Source organism: Phaseolus vulgaris, chromosome 6 (assembly GCF_051622355.1).
Source record: "Phaseolus vulgaris cultivar YP4 chromosome 6, ASM5162235v1, whole genome shotgun sequence".
NCBI lineage: Eukaryota > Viridiplantae > Streptophyta > Magnoliopsida > Fabales > Fabaceae > Phaseolus > Phaseolus vulgaris.
This window is the reverse complement of record NC_143503.1, coordinates 28268178-28285386: the sequence shown is the minus strand read 5'-3', so window position 1 is coordinate 28285386 and position 17209 is coordinate 28268178. Positions and strand designations below refer to the sequence as shown.

General features: G+C 31.5%; 2 protein-coding genes across 7 annotated transcripts; both read left to right on the top strand.

The window, feature by feature from the left end:
• The first annotated feature begins 104 nt into the window (after positions 1-104).
• On the top strand, positions 105-3868 carry NPQ1 (non-photochemical quenching 1). 6 transcript variants are annotated; one of them, XM_068639711.1, is made up of 6 exons: positions 105-243; positions 651-988; positions 1141-1310; positions 1438-1534; positions 1632-2023; positions 3155-3868. In XM_068639711.1, the coding sequence occupies exons 2-6, from the start codon at positions 713-715 to the stop codon at positions 3654-3656; spliced, it is 1437 nt and encodes a 478-aa protein (XP_068495812.1). In that variant the 5' UTR covers positions 105-243; positions 651-712; the 3' UTR covers positions 3657-3868. The 6 variants fall into 6 exon arrangements, with proteins under 6 accessions (XP_068495812.1, XP_068495809.1, XP_068495807.1 ...); XM_068639708.2 differs by having other exon boundaries at positions 108-243; positions 1135-1310; XM_068639706.1 differs by having other exon boundaries at positions 152-414; positions 1135-1310.
• A 2383-nt stretch (positions 3869-6251) lies between these two features.
• On the top strand, positions 6252-8796 carry LOC137831852 (uncharacterized). Its single transcript, XM_068639701.2, has 4 exons — positions 6252-7365; positions 7487-7705; positions 8061-8324; positions 8434-8796. Exons 1-4 carry the CDS (start codon positions 7360-7362, stop codon positions 8488-8490), a joined length of 546 nt encoding a protein of 181 aa, XP_068495802.2. The 5' UTR covers positions 6252-7359; the 3' UTR covers positions 8491-8796.
• Positions 8797-17209: the final 8413 nt, after the last annotated feature.

The window sequence follows — 17209 nt, the reverse complement described above, 5'->3', positions numbered from 1 at the left end:
CCGACAAAATTACGAGATTAGGGGGAATTTCTTGTTTTGTCAGTAATATTTTATTTGAAGAGATACAATTATAAATAGAAAAAGAAAATAAGAAAGAAGACTTTAATTTTAATTTTGTGATAGTATTATGAAGTGGGCCTTGAAAGAAGGTATTGGACTTGGAACTTTGAGTCCATTTGCAAGAAAATTGGAAGCAAATTGAAGCGTGGACGTGTGCGTTGTGGTTGCAGAATGCAGTGACGGGTATGTTTGCAGTCCACACGAACACCATCATGTTTTTATCTATCTCATCTCATCTCCTCCATCCATCCCGGAACACTCATCTTATGCTACGCCGCCACTTCTCTCTTCTCAATCCTCTTATTCAATTATTTCTTTCATTGTTCCTGCACTTCGCCTCATATACACCGCAAGGCATGTTTCACACTCTGCTCGTTACAAATCGTGTTTCTGCTCTCAATTACTACCACTTTTACTATTTATTAACTAAATTTTGGAACTTGACTAATGACAACTATTGGGTATGAAATATTTTTCCTTTTATGTTGGAGTTTTTAGCATACCATTTTCTGCCACGATTATTACTCTGCATTCTAAATTATACGCTGTTGATCTTGCTGATTTATGCTCCGTTTTTATGGGCATATCAGATTGAATCTGGAGGTGAGGACATACACATACATATACCATTGTTATATTGTATGTATGAATAATGGCAGCGTGGGGTGCACATTCAATGTTGTTATCCCATGGGGAAGGCACTGGCACTCCCAATGTATCTTTAAAAGCAGGACTTAAGGTTAGAGGTGATTTAAGGTTTCACAGAACAAGAGAGTTTAAATATGCTCCTCGTATGGTAGTGCTCAAAGTGTTTTCCACCGCGAGAAAGCCAATACGCTTGTGCTTGTTAAGGCCTTGTTGTAGTTTAGGGGGGAAACACAACCAAGGGACAGATTATTCTTCACCCACTACTACACAAATACCACGTGTAAGTAACTGCTTCTCTATTTATCCTACTTCATTGTTATTGCAATCATGCTTCCCCCTTGTGTGAAAATGCAAATTTTGTTCCTAAAGATAACACCTTTGTATCCAATGTCCATGTTCTGAGTTTACTTACCCCTTGTTTGATAGCAACAGATATTCAAATTCGTTGCTGATCGAATGCTTGTTGTTCTCAAAGATTGGAATTGGAGTAATTTACGCATCATGGCAGTAGCTGGCATATTGGTATCAGTTTTAATGATCACTCCATCAGCTGATGCTGTTGATGCTCTTAAAACTTGTTCTTGCTTATTGAAGGATTGCAGGTATGCCCTCTCTCTTTCTCTAGTGCTATTTCTTCCATAATAACGTATATACCTTACATGTCACCTTAGCAGTATGATGGAAAGGTATACAGTAGGCCTCCAATTTCATGCTCTTTTGTATATGCAGGTTGGAACTGGCTAAGTGTCTTTCAAACCCATCTTGTGCTGCCAATATTGCCTGTCTCCAAACTTGCAACAATCGACCTGATGAGACTGAATGCCAAGTTAGTCTTGTGCTTTACATGAAATTAATGCCTGCATCATTCTTCTTGTCTCCCAAACCTGCTCATGGAAGCTTCTTTTTCTTCCTAATTTTCTCAGATTAAATGCGGGGACCTGTTTGAAAACAGTGTGGTTGATGAATTCAATGAGTGTGCAGTCTCACGGAAGAAATGCGTGCCTAAGAAATCTGATTTGGGAGAATTTCCTGCTCCAAATCCTGATTTCCTTGTTAATAGCTTCAACATTGCGGATTTCAGTGGCAAATGGTTCATCACTAGTGGCTTAAATCCTACCTTTGATGCCTTTGACTGCCAATTACATGAGTTTCACACAGAATCCAATAAGCTTGTGGGTAATTTGACATGGAGAATACGGACTCCAGATGCTGGATTTATTACTAGGTCCGCTGAGCAGAAATTTGTTCAAGATCCTTCCTATCCTGGAATCCTCTACAATCATGACAACGAGTATCTTCACTATCAAGATGACTGGTAATTTCTTACACATAAGCTCTCTTTTTAAATTTTACATAGTTATAGCCATGTTTAGTCAGAGGCACTGGCAACGACAACTACATGAAGCACATTGACGTGAGATTGGTGCTGAAGCCAAAATAAAGTCAGCTTCCTACTTGTAGTGTAAGGCACGGCCTAAGTCATTCTTCCATTGACAAAATTGAGTTTATTAATCAAGTTAGGGGAGTTAGAAAAGGGATTATGACCATCATAAGTAGATTAAAATTTAGCAAACAAAATTTGAATAGAAGTTTAAGTGATATGAAGCTCAACTTAAGAAATTCAGTAATTCACACACGTGGTAGAATTCATTAGATCACTATGTTTATTCTGTATCCAATTATTGTTAATGGTTGAATTATGTACTGGAAAATCTCCTCTGATTCAATCAACGAATGAAAACACCAATTTGCATTTGCAACACCATTGATTTAAGAATGATCCAATTAACTTAGACCACAAATTTGTTAGTCTAGCCTGTAAAAACTAAATTTTTTAAATGAATTTCGAGACCCAATCAGATTTAGTTCAGGCATAAATAATTACGCTAGCAAACAAATTCAGAAAAGGGGAAGTTTGAATCCAAAATAGAAATAAGAACAAGCATCAAAGTCCAAATCTTTAGACCTCTCGTAGTGATCACCAATGAATCCAAAAGGATATCTCATTCTGAAACGAGATATCCAAAGGTTATCATTTGGGCTTAAATTAAATGATATAAGCTCAAAATACAAAAATGTGTCGTGCATGCACGCCCAATACCTCTGGTTCAACTTCAAAGTTGAATTTTAACGCATTGGTCCAATAATTCAAATCGGTGATAGGACTAATCATCAATCAAGACCAATACCACACAAGTAAGGTAATTATAGGGGAAATTGAATATGTTAGAAGTAGTAGTTACCACACACATCCTGCATGTTGCTATTTAAATGAAATTGTTTGAAGGAGCTAAATGTTACAATCCAAGTTGAGAAAAAGAATACAACATGCCGCTGTTCCTTTTACGTGTGCACACCTTAAATCATTTTACATTTGCAACATATTTGGATTGAAGAGTCTTCTGTAAACTTCACTAAACTTACGAACAAGGACATGTATATGCAGGTATATTTTGTCATCAAAGATTGAGAATAAACCAGATGACTACGTATTTGTATACTACCGAGGCAGAAACGATGCATGGGATGGCTATGGAGGTGCTGTTGTGTACACAAGAAGTGCAGTGTTGCCAGAATCTATAGTTCCTGAACTTGAAAAAGCAGCCAAGAATGTGGGAAGAGACTTTAGCAAGTTCATAAAGACAAATAACACATGTGGACCAGAGCCTTCCCTGGTGGAAAGGTTGGAGAAAAAGGTAGAGGAAGGAGAGGAGATCATTGTGAGGGAAGTTGAACAGTTAGAAGAAGAGGTGGAGAAGGTGGAGAAAACGGAGGTTTCACTGTTTCAGAAGTTGGTAGAAGGGTTCAAAGTATTTCAAGAAGATGAGGAAAACTTCTTGAAAGGGCTTTCAAAAGAAGAAATGGAGATACTTAATGACCTCAAAATGGAAGCCAGTGAAGTAGAAAAGCTCTTTGGAAATGCCTTGCCCATAAGGAAACTAAGATAAGTCTGAAAACCATGTCCAAGATAAGGTGGCATCAAAATCCTTTTGATCATCTTAATTTTCTCTTTGTTTTTATTCATTCACTATATTGTATAATACTTGGATATAGGTGTCCTTCCTTCTTAGTCATCTGCTTATATGTTGTATGAATATTCAAATATTTGTAAACGCATTTATCATTGTTGTATATATATATGCAGACAATTGTATTTGCATATAGGTTCATACCGTGCTTGGTCTGCACACATTTAGAAGCTATTAGCCGTGACTCTGGCATCTTTTATGTATTCAACGTCAATTTTTTTCCTCCTCAACCCCTTATTCTTTCTCAAATCATTGAAATAAAAGCCATTCACTAGTTTTACGTCCTTAAGATATTAAACTTGTTAATCAACCATAGTTTTTAATTAGTCGACAATGTATTTTATTAATTATTCATTCACTTAGAAATATGTTCATTCTGTCTTTATTAATTTTTTACAGCTTCTTGTGTCAGTTATAAAATTTATAATGGAAGTATCCTTTTTGGTTGTAATGAAAATTTCGAGTGACTTCTGATGCGGTTGATGAGACATTTGTTTTCTTGCTTTTTCTTTTCCGGTAGTATAGTACTTGTTTCAGTCTTCAAGGCATTTATACTATCAGATAATTTTTCAGGAAAAAGTAAAGGGCAACCAAATCATGAGTTAATGGTAAAATATTGTTGAGAGTACATATGAATTTATAGAAATGGTGGGTGGTTCAACTCCGTAACGCATGGACCACAAAGGAATAGTCAACCCAAATTGTCTTGGGCCTAAACTCCAAATTATCCAACTTAGACACAGTCACTGTCAGAATCTGGACTTGTTGCTCTGCTTTTCTGTAGGTGGATAGGATAATGTGGTAGAGGCCCTCAAACTTCCATTCGCCTAAAGTTTTCCATAAAAAGTTATAAATAAATAAATAAATGCATGTAGGGTATGAGAAGCTTTTGTATGTATTGGAAAAAATGCATATAAAGAATAGGCGAAAGAAAAGTGTGGGTGTTTAGATATAATGCACTTCCCCTCTTTTGCGTGATTAGATGTGTGAGATGCAGTTGAAAGGGTGGTACAAATGTTACGTTGAAATGAATGAATTTGGTGCAGTATAGGTGAGAATGCCATAATTTCACTGCCCGATGCATTACTGTGAAAACATCCAAATCCAATTCCATGAATTACGCATGCATAGAGGGATGCTCACGTGGGGCAATTCCATTCTTTCATTGGTACGAGTTCAGTTTTTTATTTGTGGATCAAAAAAATAAGGAGATAAGAGAAGGAGACACAAGTGTCGTATTATGGAAGGAAACAACCAAATTTTGGCATCTCATCTCATGTGATCTTCTTCTTCTCTTTACTAATCCATCTCATCTCACTTCATTCAAACTTCTGTTAAAAATAGTTTATATATAATTTTTTTCTCTTAATTCTTTTAAAAATAAAATCGTAATGTAATTCTGAATTTCAAAACAAACTATATCTCAAAAATAGAATTAAAAAATGTGACAAATTTATATATGCAAGAACCAAGTTGCTGCCGCCACAACTTACTATGCTGTATTGATTTGGTTAATTAGCATGAATGCATTGGTATTGTAAGTGCGTGGTAGGTTTAACTTTTTGGTAAAATTCAACTTTAGTTCATTAGTTAAGACGTGCTTTTTACACTTTTTTCTATTAAAAGTCTAATAAAATGATTTTCTAAGTTGAAAACAAATAGGGGCTAAGTCAAACTTGGGATATTAAATTAAAACATTTCACGAGCACCACACCGTGTTTTGCACTCTTCCATGTTCTTCTTCACACCTCAAAATCTCTATCTTTTTGACAAAAATCTCTTTCCATTACAGCTCAACGTTTGACAATTGTCTTCGGTGTTTATCGTTTAAGATTTTAATATTTATATTAAAAAAAAGTAATCGATTTCTTTGTTTAAAATAAGTTCAAGTTTCATAAACACTTAGTTATCAACCATTACAATTATCTTTATTTTTTAGATAATTAATTATATACAATTAAAAAATATTAAACATTAATAAATTAATCTGTCAAATTAATATATTTTTTATTTTTATTTATGTGTTTATTATTTCTCTTTCTTTATTGAATAAGATTATAATTTAGAAAATAAAAATTAATAACATTTAGAACTTTTAAAATGTAAGTAATAGAAATAAAAAAATTTCTACACATTAAATAATTACTTATATAAATCATTTGATTCTAGGAACAGTGATTTTGAATTAAAGAAAAAAAACATGCTCTACAGAGTTATTTTTGTATTATGATTCAGTCCCAAAGGGTTATACTGAAGAAATTGTATTTGATTTGTTTAGTGTTTATTTTAAAAATGATTAAACCTTTCCTTGCAAATGTGTTTAGTATTAATAATAGTGAGTTTCAAAGGATACATAAACTAGTGTCGTGTTTGACTCATTGCTGCTTGGTTTGACTATGCTTTCTTTCTGCAAACCTTGTCTCGCCACATCCGTTTTCTTCGCTGACTTGTACACTCGTCCCTATTGACTATTGGCCTATTGTTTTTAACTCTAATAACTTATGTCTCTTCACTAGGCTCTGCTTTTCAATTGCATTTTAAAATGTTTTTAACTCTCTTTTGCATCATTTATTACAGATTTTACCTTTTCCTGCTTTCTAATAAGGAACGTAGAGAAGAAAATCTGATTTGAAGGTTTTAGTTTAGAATAAAACAAATGCGTGAGATCCGGCATGAACCTAAAGAAAAAAGAAAAGACCAATAGAATAGAAGAGAAGGAGTAAATGGAGGGGAATTGGATTGGTTCTTTCTTTGTTTTGAGTTGCATAGAAAAAGTTAGGGGACTTTTTTAGCGAGTTTGGCGCAGAGACAGGAGGTGGGGGGCCTTAAGCATTGGTATGGTTTATAAAGGCAAAAGTGAAGCAGAAGAGAAGAGAAGAGAAGAGAGTCAACAGTGACAGTTTGGCAGCAGCCATTGGCATTTGAAATTCTAAGTCTTTTTTCAGATTGGTCATACTTCTCCACAGTAACACCCACCTACTTGTCAGCAACACTCACTCGCTTACTAAATTCCCCAAATCTAGCTACATACCCTTCCATATCACAACCGACCAGTCCCTTTCTCTCTTCCTCCATCTCCCTTCTTCACATTCCTCATTCAATTTACTCTTTTCTTTTTCCATCAACCACCACACCAACACCAACATAACTCTCTTCTTTCTTTTTTCCACCAATTCTCTCTGTGCTAAAGGGAACAAAGTGCCTACCTAAACCCCCTTTTCTGTCTCTTCTCAACTTCCTGCATTAATTTCTATATCCTTTCCTATCATAACAACAACAAGAAAGGTAGTAAAAAAGTTTTATCTTAAACTTAACCCCACCCTCTGCCTCCTCTGCCCTGCCTCTGCATCTGCCTCCCTTACTTTTCACTTTTCAGATTCTTTTTCTCTCCTTCAAATTCTGGGCAGAGAATTTATATCCCTGTCTGAGGTTTTATCGGGAACCCCCTCCATACGGATCCTGTCTTTTATTTAACCCTTTTGCCCTCCCTCACTATTCCTTTATAGTTCAAACCACCACTCCTCCAACCCCACCCCAACCTTTTTTTTCTAGGACACCCCACACAACAAACAACCACCCAGTGCCCTTTTTTCCCTCACTTCTATTTCAGCACCACCCAAAAATGGATGTAAGCCTTCTTTTCATTTCCCTTTTCTTTTTTTTCCGATCACTAATCATTAATGGATGTGCTTTAATTACCCAATTTGTGTTAATTAATTAACTGCGACATGATTGATTTAATTTCACAGGAATGCAAGAGGAGCGGCCAAATACCTGCTTTTGGAAACTGGGATTACGCAAACGAGTTACCAATCACCCAGTACTTCGAGACTGCCAGACAAGCTGGTTTAGTTCGTTACAGTTCCTCCTCCGGCGAAAGCGATCCTTACGTGCGTCCCCATCGCGATCTCTACGCCTTCGATCTTAAGAAACCTCTTCGGAACATGCCACCGTCCACTGTTAAAAAGGTCCCTTTTTCTTTTCCTATTCTTCCCAATTTTTACCATTCAATCCAACCCCCACAACAATCATTGCTCACTGTTGTGTTTTCACCTTAATTAAAAATATTTATTATCACATTATACTATAATGGAGAGTAAAATAAAAGTTGTGCTGTTTCAGCATTTTCTTTCTCTGCAATGTTTGTGGTACTACGTACATAAATGCGCGTCTCGGTGACCCATGGTTAATAATGCGGTGGTTGAGACAGGACGTGAAACCTGAAACCGCTTGTCTATTTATACCATGTTTTTTTTTATTTAATTTGTTATTTGAGAAATGGAAAGGGTAAAATTTGGTGATCTGCGTGGTATGATGGTGCAGTCGGCCTCGAGGAACAAGGAAAGGAGGTGTGCGCAGGTTATGGTGATGGTTAATGATAAGGAAAAAGAGAGTGTGAAGGTGAACATGAGAAAGCAAGGAAAAGTGTGCGACGTGATGGAACAGGCAAGGAAGCCAGCGAGGAAAGAAATGCATCTACACGGCGCTGTTCCGCTTTCTCCGCCACCTCGTGCCGTTAGACTTCCGAAACCTGTCGATGAAGATCTCTATAAGATCCCTCCAGAGCTACTTCGCACAACTAAGCGCGTTAGTCACCTCACTTTTTTTTATTTGTATTTTTATAATATTTTAGTGCTGTCTAATCCAGATACATTTGTCTATTTTTTTTGTTGACTTTGTTGCATGTCATGTGCAGAAGAAAATGCTGGGTTTCATTTCCAAGTGTCTGGTTCCTGCGGCTTGCGTTTCATGAGACTGCACATTTGTTTTACTCTGAAGCTATGTTGGGCTGGTTTTTGCTGCTCCCTGATGCTACTAAAATGACTGTTAGGGATAAGAAAAAAAAAAGTTATTTTTGTGACGTTGAGAATGAATGTAGTAAATAAAGTAATTGTGTATTAGTTTAATGGGTTCATCTCCTTCTTCATTTACTCATTTAGTCGGTGCTAGCATTTATTATTGTCTTTGAATTAAATGATTATTTGTTGGTATTGTGAGGTGGACCCTTAATTCCATATGCCTGATGTCATATAATGCTCCTGTTTGTTATCACTACAAAGCGTGTGTTTGAATCTGCGTCCAACACGTGAAATATTAATTAATATTCGCCATTAGAGTGAGTTAACAAGCTCAGAGGAATGAGGAATTGAAGTGTGGACTGGGTTTAGGTTAAGGTATAGGAGAAACACGGTTGAATAGGACATAAGTGTTTTTTGTGATGATCTATGAAACATAAAACATTGTTGGAACACAAATCTGACAGGTCCTATATATATAGGCTTGCATGCATCTTCACACCCAGCTTTAACTGTGTCATCTCCCAAATCACTTTTTGTGTCCAACCTTACAAGGCATAAGCCATGCCAGGCCTTATAGGAATTGAAATAAGAATTCACAAAATTTACATAGTCAAGTTTATAAGATATATCAGCTTAGAAAAAAATCATTTAGTTCTAGTTTTATTTTATAAATACTTCCGAAAATAATTTATAACTTATTTCAATCATAATTTTATTGTTATCAAAAGTATAAAAGTATAGGTTAATTGTAATGATATCATTTTTCTAATTCAATATAAAAAACAATCTATTTTAATTGCGTTTTCAAATCAGTGCAGAAACCATTTTCTGATATTTGTTATCCAAATAAGAATGATGCTATCATAAACTCGATTTAAAATTAACTATAAAACCACATATTATTTAAAATATTTTTATTTTTATTTTTCTATAATTTAAATAGTTTAACATAAAACATTGATTCATCAGTGTCAGCTAACTACTTAGAAACAAATTTAGTTAACGTTACATTTTTTTCAAATACTACAATATATTAAAATAAATATATGGATATAAAATGTATGGATCTTGACACATTTAATCCAAAGATTGCATGGGCCCAAACTTAATCTTTAAATGAAAAAGAAATTCAGGTAAAGAAAAAAAATCTTTATTTTTTTTTTATTTCTGAAAAAATATTTGTATATTTAAGATCATTTTCTGTTTAGAACAATTTTAATAAAGTAATCTTATCAAAATTTATGATGAGATCTTATTTTACTTCAAATCAGTTTCATTATATTATAATATTAGTTTTAATATCTAAACATAATATATTTTTAATAATTTTATTTTTATAAATAAAAAATGATTTGAGTATATAATTGAATATTTATAATTAGTAATACTTAACTTTTTTCATAATGTGATATCAATTTTAAATCCTAATACATCATTTTTATTTTACTTCTTCTGAAAAGAATAAGTATATTTGTTTTAAAAATATCTCTTTATTTCTCATATTTTTTTAATTTAAATTATTAAATTATCTTATTTTTCACTTATTTTTGTCTTAAATTTACTCTCTAATTTATCTTTAAATCCAAAACAAACAAAGCATTAAGTCTTATCCTATCAAAGAGGGAATTCTCTTTCTTCACTTCTACCAATGCATAATTATGAGCAAATTACACAAAGTCACAAATAAATCACTGTTGTATCAGATGCTAAATTTTATTTTACTAGTCACTCATATTTATAACATCTTTTTAATTAATTCATACTTTTTAAAAATAAATAGCTAATAATAATAATTTGTGAATAATAATAATTATTATTATTATTATGTTAAATGTTTGGATTACAAAGAATTTGAAAAGGAGGAACAATAAATATTTTTAAAGGATTTAAACGTGCTTGCATTTAATTGTATTAAATGATTATTAATAGGTATTATGTGACGTTGACCATGTGGGTCTGATGTCATCCTAATCCATAGCATAATGCCATGACTCTCACCATCTAATGCTCAAGCTCCTGCCACACACTTTGCTGTTTCAAAGAAGGCTTATCAAAAAAAAAATTTACGTAAATAAATAATGTTTTAAGTTTATATTATTGTTGTTTCTCCATGTATTTTAAATGGATCAGTGTTCTAACGTGTTAAAATTTTATTTTAAACTTTTCTATAAACAAAAATTACTATTTTTTTTAAATACTTACATATTTATATAATTTTTGGTTTTCGATAGAATTTGTACATATTTATAGAAGTTAAGAAAATAAATAAAGTTTTTTAATGACATGAGCCCCAATAACTACTACTTCTTTTGACTAGTTACTTTCTCCAATTCATAAAACAAAATTGAATGGAAATCAATGAAAAATTGAAAAAATAATTAACATTCATCCAAATTAACTTTAAGAACTTCTATGCATAATTTATTAGTTTTTGAAGGTCAAATTAAAAAGTAGAGAATTTTTTATGAAAATTAACTTAATGCATTGATGATAAAAATATCTTTAATTACAAGTTGTTTCTCGAAATTCAATTGTAAAAAAATAAAATAAAAATATATTAATTATTAGGTAAGTTAAAAAAATAAAGTATATTTTATTAATGTTAAAAACTTTTTTTCAAATCACTTTTCTTTTGGATGGGTTCGGAAGAATTTTGTCCGTAAGTACTTTTTAGAAACAACTTTTTTTTTTAAGGAATTAATTTATAAATGAGTTAAAATCAATTATTTTATATTAATGTTTACGAAAATGTTCTCTCCAAGCATATACTTTATATTTTAAAGAAAAAATTACTCTCAAATGGCCTTATTTTAATTTTGTTTTATATTAAAAAAACTATCCAGACTCATTGTGGACGCAAAGCATGGAAAGTTTTGGAAAATATTATTACTTTTAATTTTACTTTTATCTATTTTATATTATTATAATAAGTTTTTTATATTTTATCGACGATAAAAAAAATATAATAAACGTACTTTTCATATAAATTTGCTAGAATCTTAAGTTAATAACACTTTTCATTGTTTGGGAAATTCTCAAATCTCCAAAAAGTCATATTGATAATATTAATGGTTATTCTAAGATGATTTAAGGTTCTAAAACGGATTTAAAAAAAGAAAAAGCGTAGATATTTTGGCGGATTTCTTTGTTGCACTTCCATATTTTTCTTTATGCAACCATATACCTTAAAATACTAAAATATAGAATCTTGACACTTCCTAAATTAAAGAATCCAGGATTTGGAGGCTTTATACATTTGTAATGTCTATGACTATTTTTCAATCTTGAATTGATTTCCAAATAAATGGTTTATGAAAGAAATATCGAAAGTGGCAATTGAATTCGATTCATTTTAATTTTTTATTAATATGTTTATAATGTAAATTCTTTCTCTGCACCTCTATAGAAGTGGAGGAAAAAGCACAATGGAGAATTTGAGTGCTCATATGTAGTGGAAACACATGGAATGCGACTTTAGAGACTTTATTCAGAAATCCACATATGTTTGAGGGAGGCAAATTCTTCCTCCTCTGCACTACATATTTTCTACATATTTGTAAGAACACTATTTTATCCATTTTAAAAAAGACTTAATTGTTTTTTTTAATATTTTTACAACATATTTTATTAATTCTGAATTTATCAATCCGAAAATAAACAAATATATTAAAAAAAAACATTCTGAAATGATTTTTTTGTCTAGAAATACCTTTTGTTTATGAAAATATTTTTTGTTATGGAACCTTTATTTTAGAATCAACTAAAACTGTTTAGGATAATTTTAGTATTTCAAAGAATATAGATGCAAGAATAAAAATGTAGGGTGCAGGAAGAAAAATATAGAGGTGCATGAAGAAACTTCCCTTATCAATTCTAACCTGCATCAAATCTGTTATTAAAAATGACAAAAAATACTAATTACGTAGTGATGAAAATAAACTTAATTTGGATTTTCAAAATATATTTTTGAATTTCAGAAATTTTTATCTGCATTTTTCATTTTTTGTTCCAGAATGTATTTTTTAACTTTGAATTATATTTATTAAATTTCAAATATTTAAATCCGGAATAAGAATAATTTTTGGAAATTTCAAAAGATTATAGGATGCAAGTTAAAATTGATATGCTGCATGAAAAAGTTGCCTTTGACGGATATGCATAACCTGAATTTTATTATTGGGCCCAACTAATTGGGCTGATTAATAAATTATCGTTGTCCAACAAAACTTCTGCTATTTATAGTTCTTAATTTACTAAGTACGGTAGCTTTCCTTTGTTTTGCTTAGATCTATCTAAATATATTTTTTATGCGTTTTTTTTTCAAGTAATCCCCATTTTTTCAAACTCAAATTGTTCTTACTATAAATATTATACTCCTCTCTTCTTCTGCATTCTTTCTCAAAAAAATGGTTTTTTTTCATTTCAATATCTTGTTTTGTGGATATGTTGTCCTCTTCCAAAAACATCAATTACTTTGTCTCATCTCTTTAAGAAATGTGATTCGCTATTTTTTAATTCCTTTGTTCTGCCAAACTCCCTTTATTGTTTCATTATATTCGCGATTTAATTTTTGATATTTCAATATATTTGTCAATTTCAATTTAATATAAAAATCGAATCAATGTAGTTTAGAGTATATCAATTTTTCAGTTTTTATTACAATAAAAATGGTTAAACATTCTATAATAAAAATATGTTAAATAAAAGCTTATATCGTAATTTCTTTTTATAATTTTTTGTTGTATTGATAATTTCTTTTTTTTAATATTTATGAATAGGTTATATACTTTTGCAGTTAAAAACTATAATATAAATTTACTATCATATTTTGACAAATACAAATTACTACAAGTACACTATAATCAGATGGCAAAATAACTTTCAAGCATTATACTTATATGTATTTGTTAATGTTTAATATACTCAATATGATAAGTGATTTGATTTGATTATTACTTTCTAAAGCGAAAATTTGAATCAATTTATTCTATTAAGAAAAAAATAGACTAAAAAAGTTTTAAAAAATTATTTTCCATAATATATATTTCAAAATTGATCAAGAAACATAACGCAGTTATTTACAATTAGACAAAATGACCAAAATGCGAAGCATGATGTCACTTCTTTATTTTTTTTGTTTGTTTTTGTTTTAAGAAGTATAAAAAATGTAAATGAGAGAAAAAAAATTAATGTTCTGAAAGTGTTGTAGAAAATATGTTAATATAAAAGTGGAATCAAACTAATATGATATTGTTCAGTTACCAAATTTTCAGTTTTTATAAAAATTATAATTTCATCAACAGTTTATTTTAAATTGTATGGAGTTATATATCTTATGAAAGAATCTTAAGTGGAACACTTGTCTTAATTAATATGACAAAATAAAGTTTGAGGTTACTAATATTTTTCGTGAAAGAAATGCATGTGCAAATAAATTGACTAAATTAAGATTTATTCATAGACTCATCTCATTGACATAATAAGCTTTCATCTAGATTATTCTTAGAGTTCTTTATAAATAAGTATAGTCTACCTATGTATCATAATTTTAACATATGGGTTTTGGTATAATCTTTCCATATTTTTTTGTAATTTTTTTTAATAATATTTTTTTTCATGTGATAACATATGATTGTTATTATTTGGGATATCATAAAACCTAATATATATAAAAAAAATCTTATTTTAAATGTAGTTTGACACCATTGAAAAGATTACTCTCACTACAACACAATATATTTTTATTTTAATGAAAAAATTTATATTTTAATATATATTATTATGTGAATGTAAAGCAGAAGTATTCTACTTTATATAGATCTCAACTATCAATTTTGTAAAATGTAAAAGTAATTCATTAAAAACAATTGAATACCCAATAGTGTAAAAAATGAAGAAAGTCTCGTTCAGCAACTCAATAAAACTATTTACAAAATAAAGCATGCCAGAGGATTTGTGTTTTTTTTTTTTTTAAAAGAAATTTCTAACTTAGCACCTGTCAAAAAAATTCAGTGATTTTATATTGTGAGAAAAATGTGTAGCAATGTTAACAGTAGTCTCATGTCATGCAATCACGTTAATGTTGATGTTAATGACGAGGGTCAAAACTTAACTTATATGCATATATGTAGGAATTAAAACTTATAATTTTCAGTATAAATAACTATAACTTTCATCATTACCTTTAGTTAATCCTCTGTTATGAGAATCACTTAACATTGTGTATTAACCTTTACAAGAAAATGACATTAAAATATAAAAAATCATGTTCTATAGAAGAAAAATATTTCTTACTCAAAAAATTCTTAAGAATGTTTATTTGTAAGAAAGTAAGAAAAAAAAGTTTAAATAGTGATAATAAAATCACCATACTTCATCACATTGATAAATGAAACGTATTCAGTTACATCACTCGTAAGCTTAAAGGTGCTGGTTGTTCAAGTTCAGAAGCTGATGATATAATATGCATAGAGATAACAGCATTCCTTGTAGTCATGAAAAGCATATACTAGTTATTGAGTAGTCTTTAGTGAAAATGGTGACACCCCTTTTATAGATCTTTCTTCTGAAGTTACTGTAACTCAACTTGAAAGTGATTGAACACGTTTTTTGAAGAAGAAGATGCATGCTGCAGAAAAACTTTAGGTAGCAACGCATGAAGATAGAAGGAAGGCAATTACCTGATGAAGTGGTAAACACAAACACAATTGGTTAGGAGAGAGACCATGTTGGAGAAGGAGAGCACCTGCAAAAAATTACGTGACATTTTAGAGCCAAGAATCTTGCACGTGCCCTGCTTCTCCAACGAGGAGTTTCTCTGCCAGTAAGTAAGGACCGTTTCACCTTGAGCTTCAGGAGAACGGTAATGAAAGTTGAAGTTGAACTAAACACGGAAAAGGCTCATATTTATAGATGCAGCTTTAGAGAGAGAAAATAGATTCATCTAAGGACATTGGTAGGGACAATGAGAGAAATTCAGGTCTTTCTCTGCAGAAAAATAAAAAATAAAACTCATATCATCATGCCATGACAGTACACAAACGTAGCGATATGGAAGGAAACTCAACCAGATTGTTGCCTGCTTTAACTTCATAAAAAAAGTAGAGTGCAAAAATCTTCTCCTAAAATTCAGCACAGCCACATTATTATTTCTTTATAGTGCTAATTATAAATATAAACGTGGTACACATCGTTTGCATCCTTAAGGTTTATTGTTTAACAAAGCCAACAAGTCCTTATTCATTTGATGTTCACTGCAGCAAGGAGACAAGTTTTTCCTTGTACTGAATCAAATGGCAGCCTATGGATAAAGAATGTTGGGTCCCACTTGCACCCTTTGTTGCCCTTTTCAATTGAAGAAGAATTGGATGGTGCAAGAATAATGTATGAGTGCACGTAGGCTTTGCGTGTTGGGTTGCAAGTTTTTGAGTATGGCATGTGCATGTTTGTGCTTGTGGGAGTTTTAGAGAAAGTTGGGGACTTTCACTAGGTAGATATCATTCCCTATACGTAATAGGTCCTTACCTTTTGCCCCAAAGTTTTTGGTGATTTTACAGAGAGTAGACTACAACAATTTCAAAGGCAACATTAATAATACACATAGCAGAAAAGGTAAACAATGAATGAACACTGCCTCTAAAGGACACAACTTCCACAACAGGGCAAACTTAGCACTCAGCAAGCACAACCACGGTTTGGTCAAAGAAATGTTATTTATACACATTTTCATTTCTCTTGTTTGGTTTTAACACTAGTCTCATTTTTCTCTGTAATGCATATTTAGTTGTGACCATAGTGTGTTGTTCATCGCAGATTGCTAAGCCTAGCTCACAGCATGCGGGAATCTGTGACGTGCGACATTGGGTTATATATTAGTGAGGAGTTTCTACATAGGCCACGTTCACAGTTACTTAGCCATCATTTCGATTTGGTGAATCCTCCACTGCCATATAAGTTTAAAAACACAAAGTGCAATGGTGCTTGCCTGTGCTGTGAAATTTTCACAAGGGCTTGCGTCTGATGCATTAAAGAGCTGATGAGGTCAATGTAAGGAACAACATTTTTTTGGTGTCATGTGAAAAAATGTCTTGCAACTGTTATCAGTTGAAAATTGCCATGCTCTCTATCTTGTGGAAGAAGAAGATAGATTCTTGATGAGATCATTGTCAAATCTAAGGACTTCAATATTGGCGTGTGCATCTTACGCTTGGTATGCAGTAAAAGCTTTATTTGGCCATACACTCTTGTTATTCAAAGACATGTGAGACTCAACCATGCTCCCAAACGGTTAAAATTCTACGGCACTTGATGTCTGTTTTTTACTATGCTTCAGAAAAAAGGAACAGCAACCCAACAAAAAAGTGCTGGCTTCCTTGTTCATTAAACTTTACGACCCAAAAAATCTTTCAACTTATTTTCTCTCACTCCGAACCTATTCACATGTGAACAAACACTTGCCTCATTCTGATCAACACCTAACTAGGATTCTCATAAATGGATTGTTTCCCATAAATTCATCCAAAACTATAAAAAAATATAAAATATGAAACAAGATAGAAAATTAACAACATTTCATAATCAAGATTAGTCGATTATAAGTATAGAAAGATTTATATATGACCTTCAATTAATAATTTAAAGACAAGAATAAAATTTCTTCACAATAATACAGAG

Coding starts and splice junctions, on each gene's coding strand:
- NPQ1 (XM_068639708.2), top strand. CDS start 713: ATGGCAGCGTGGGGTGCACATTCAATGTTGTTATCCCATGGGGAAGGC. Junction 989..1,134: donor CTACTACACAAATACCACGT/GTAAGTAACTGC, acceptor CTTGTTTGATAG/CAACAGATATTCAAATTCGT. Junction 2,024..3,154: donor CTTCACTATCAAGATGACTG/GTAATTTCTTAC, acceptor ATGTATATGCAG/GTATATTTTGTCATCAAAGA.
- LOC137831852 (XM_068639701.2), top strand. Junction 7,706..8,060: donor CACCGTCCACTGTTAAAAAG/GTCCCTTTTTCT, acceptor ATGATGGTGCAG/TCGGCCTCGAGGAACAAGGA. Junction 8,325..8,433: donor TACTTCGCACAACTAAGCGC/GTTAGTCACCTC, acceptor TGTCATGTGCAG/AAGAAAATGCTGGGTTTCAT.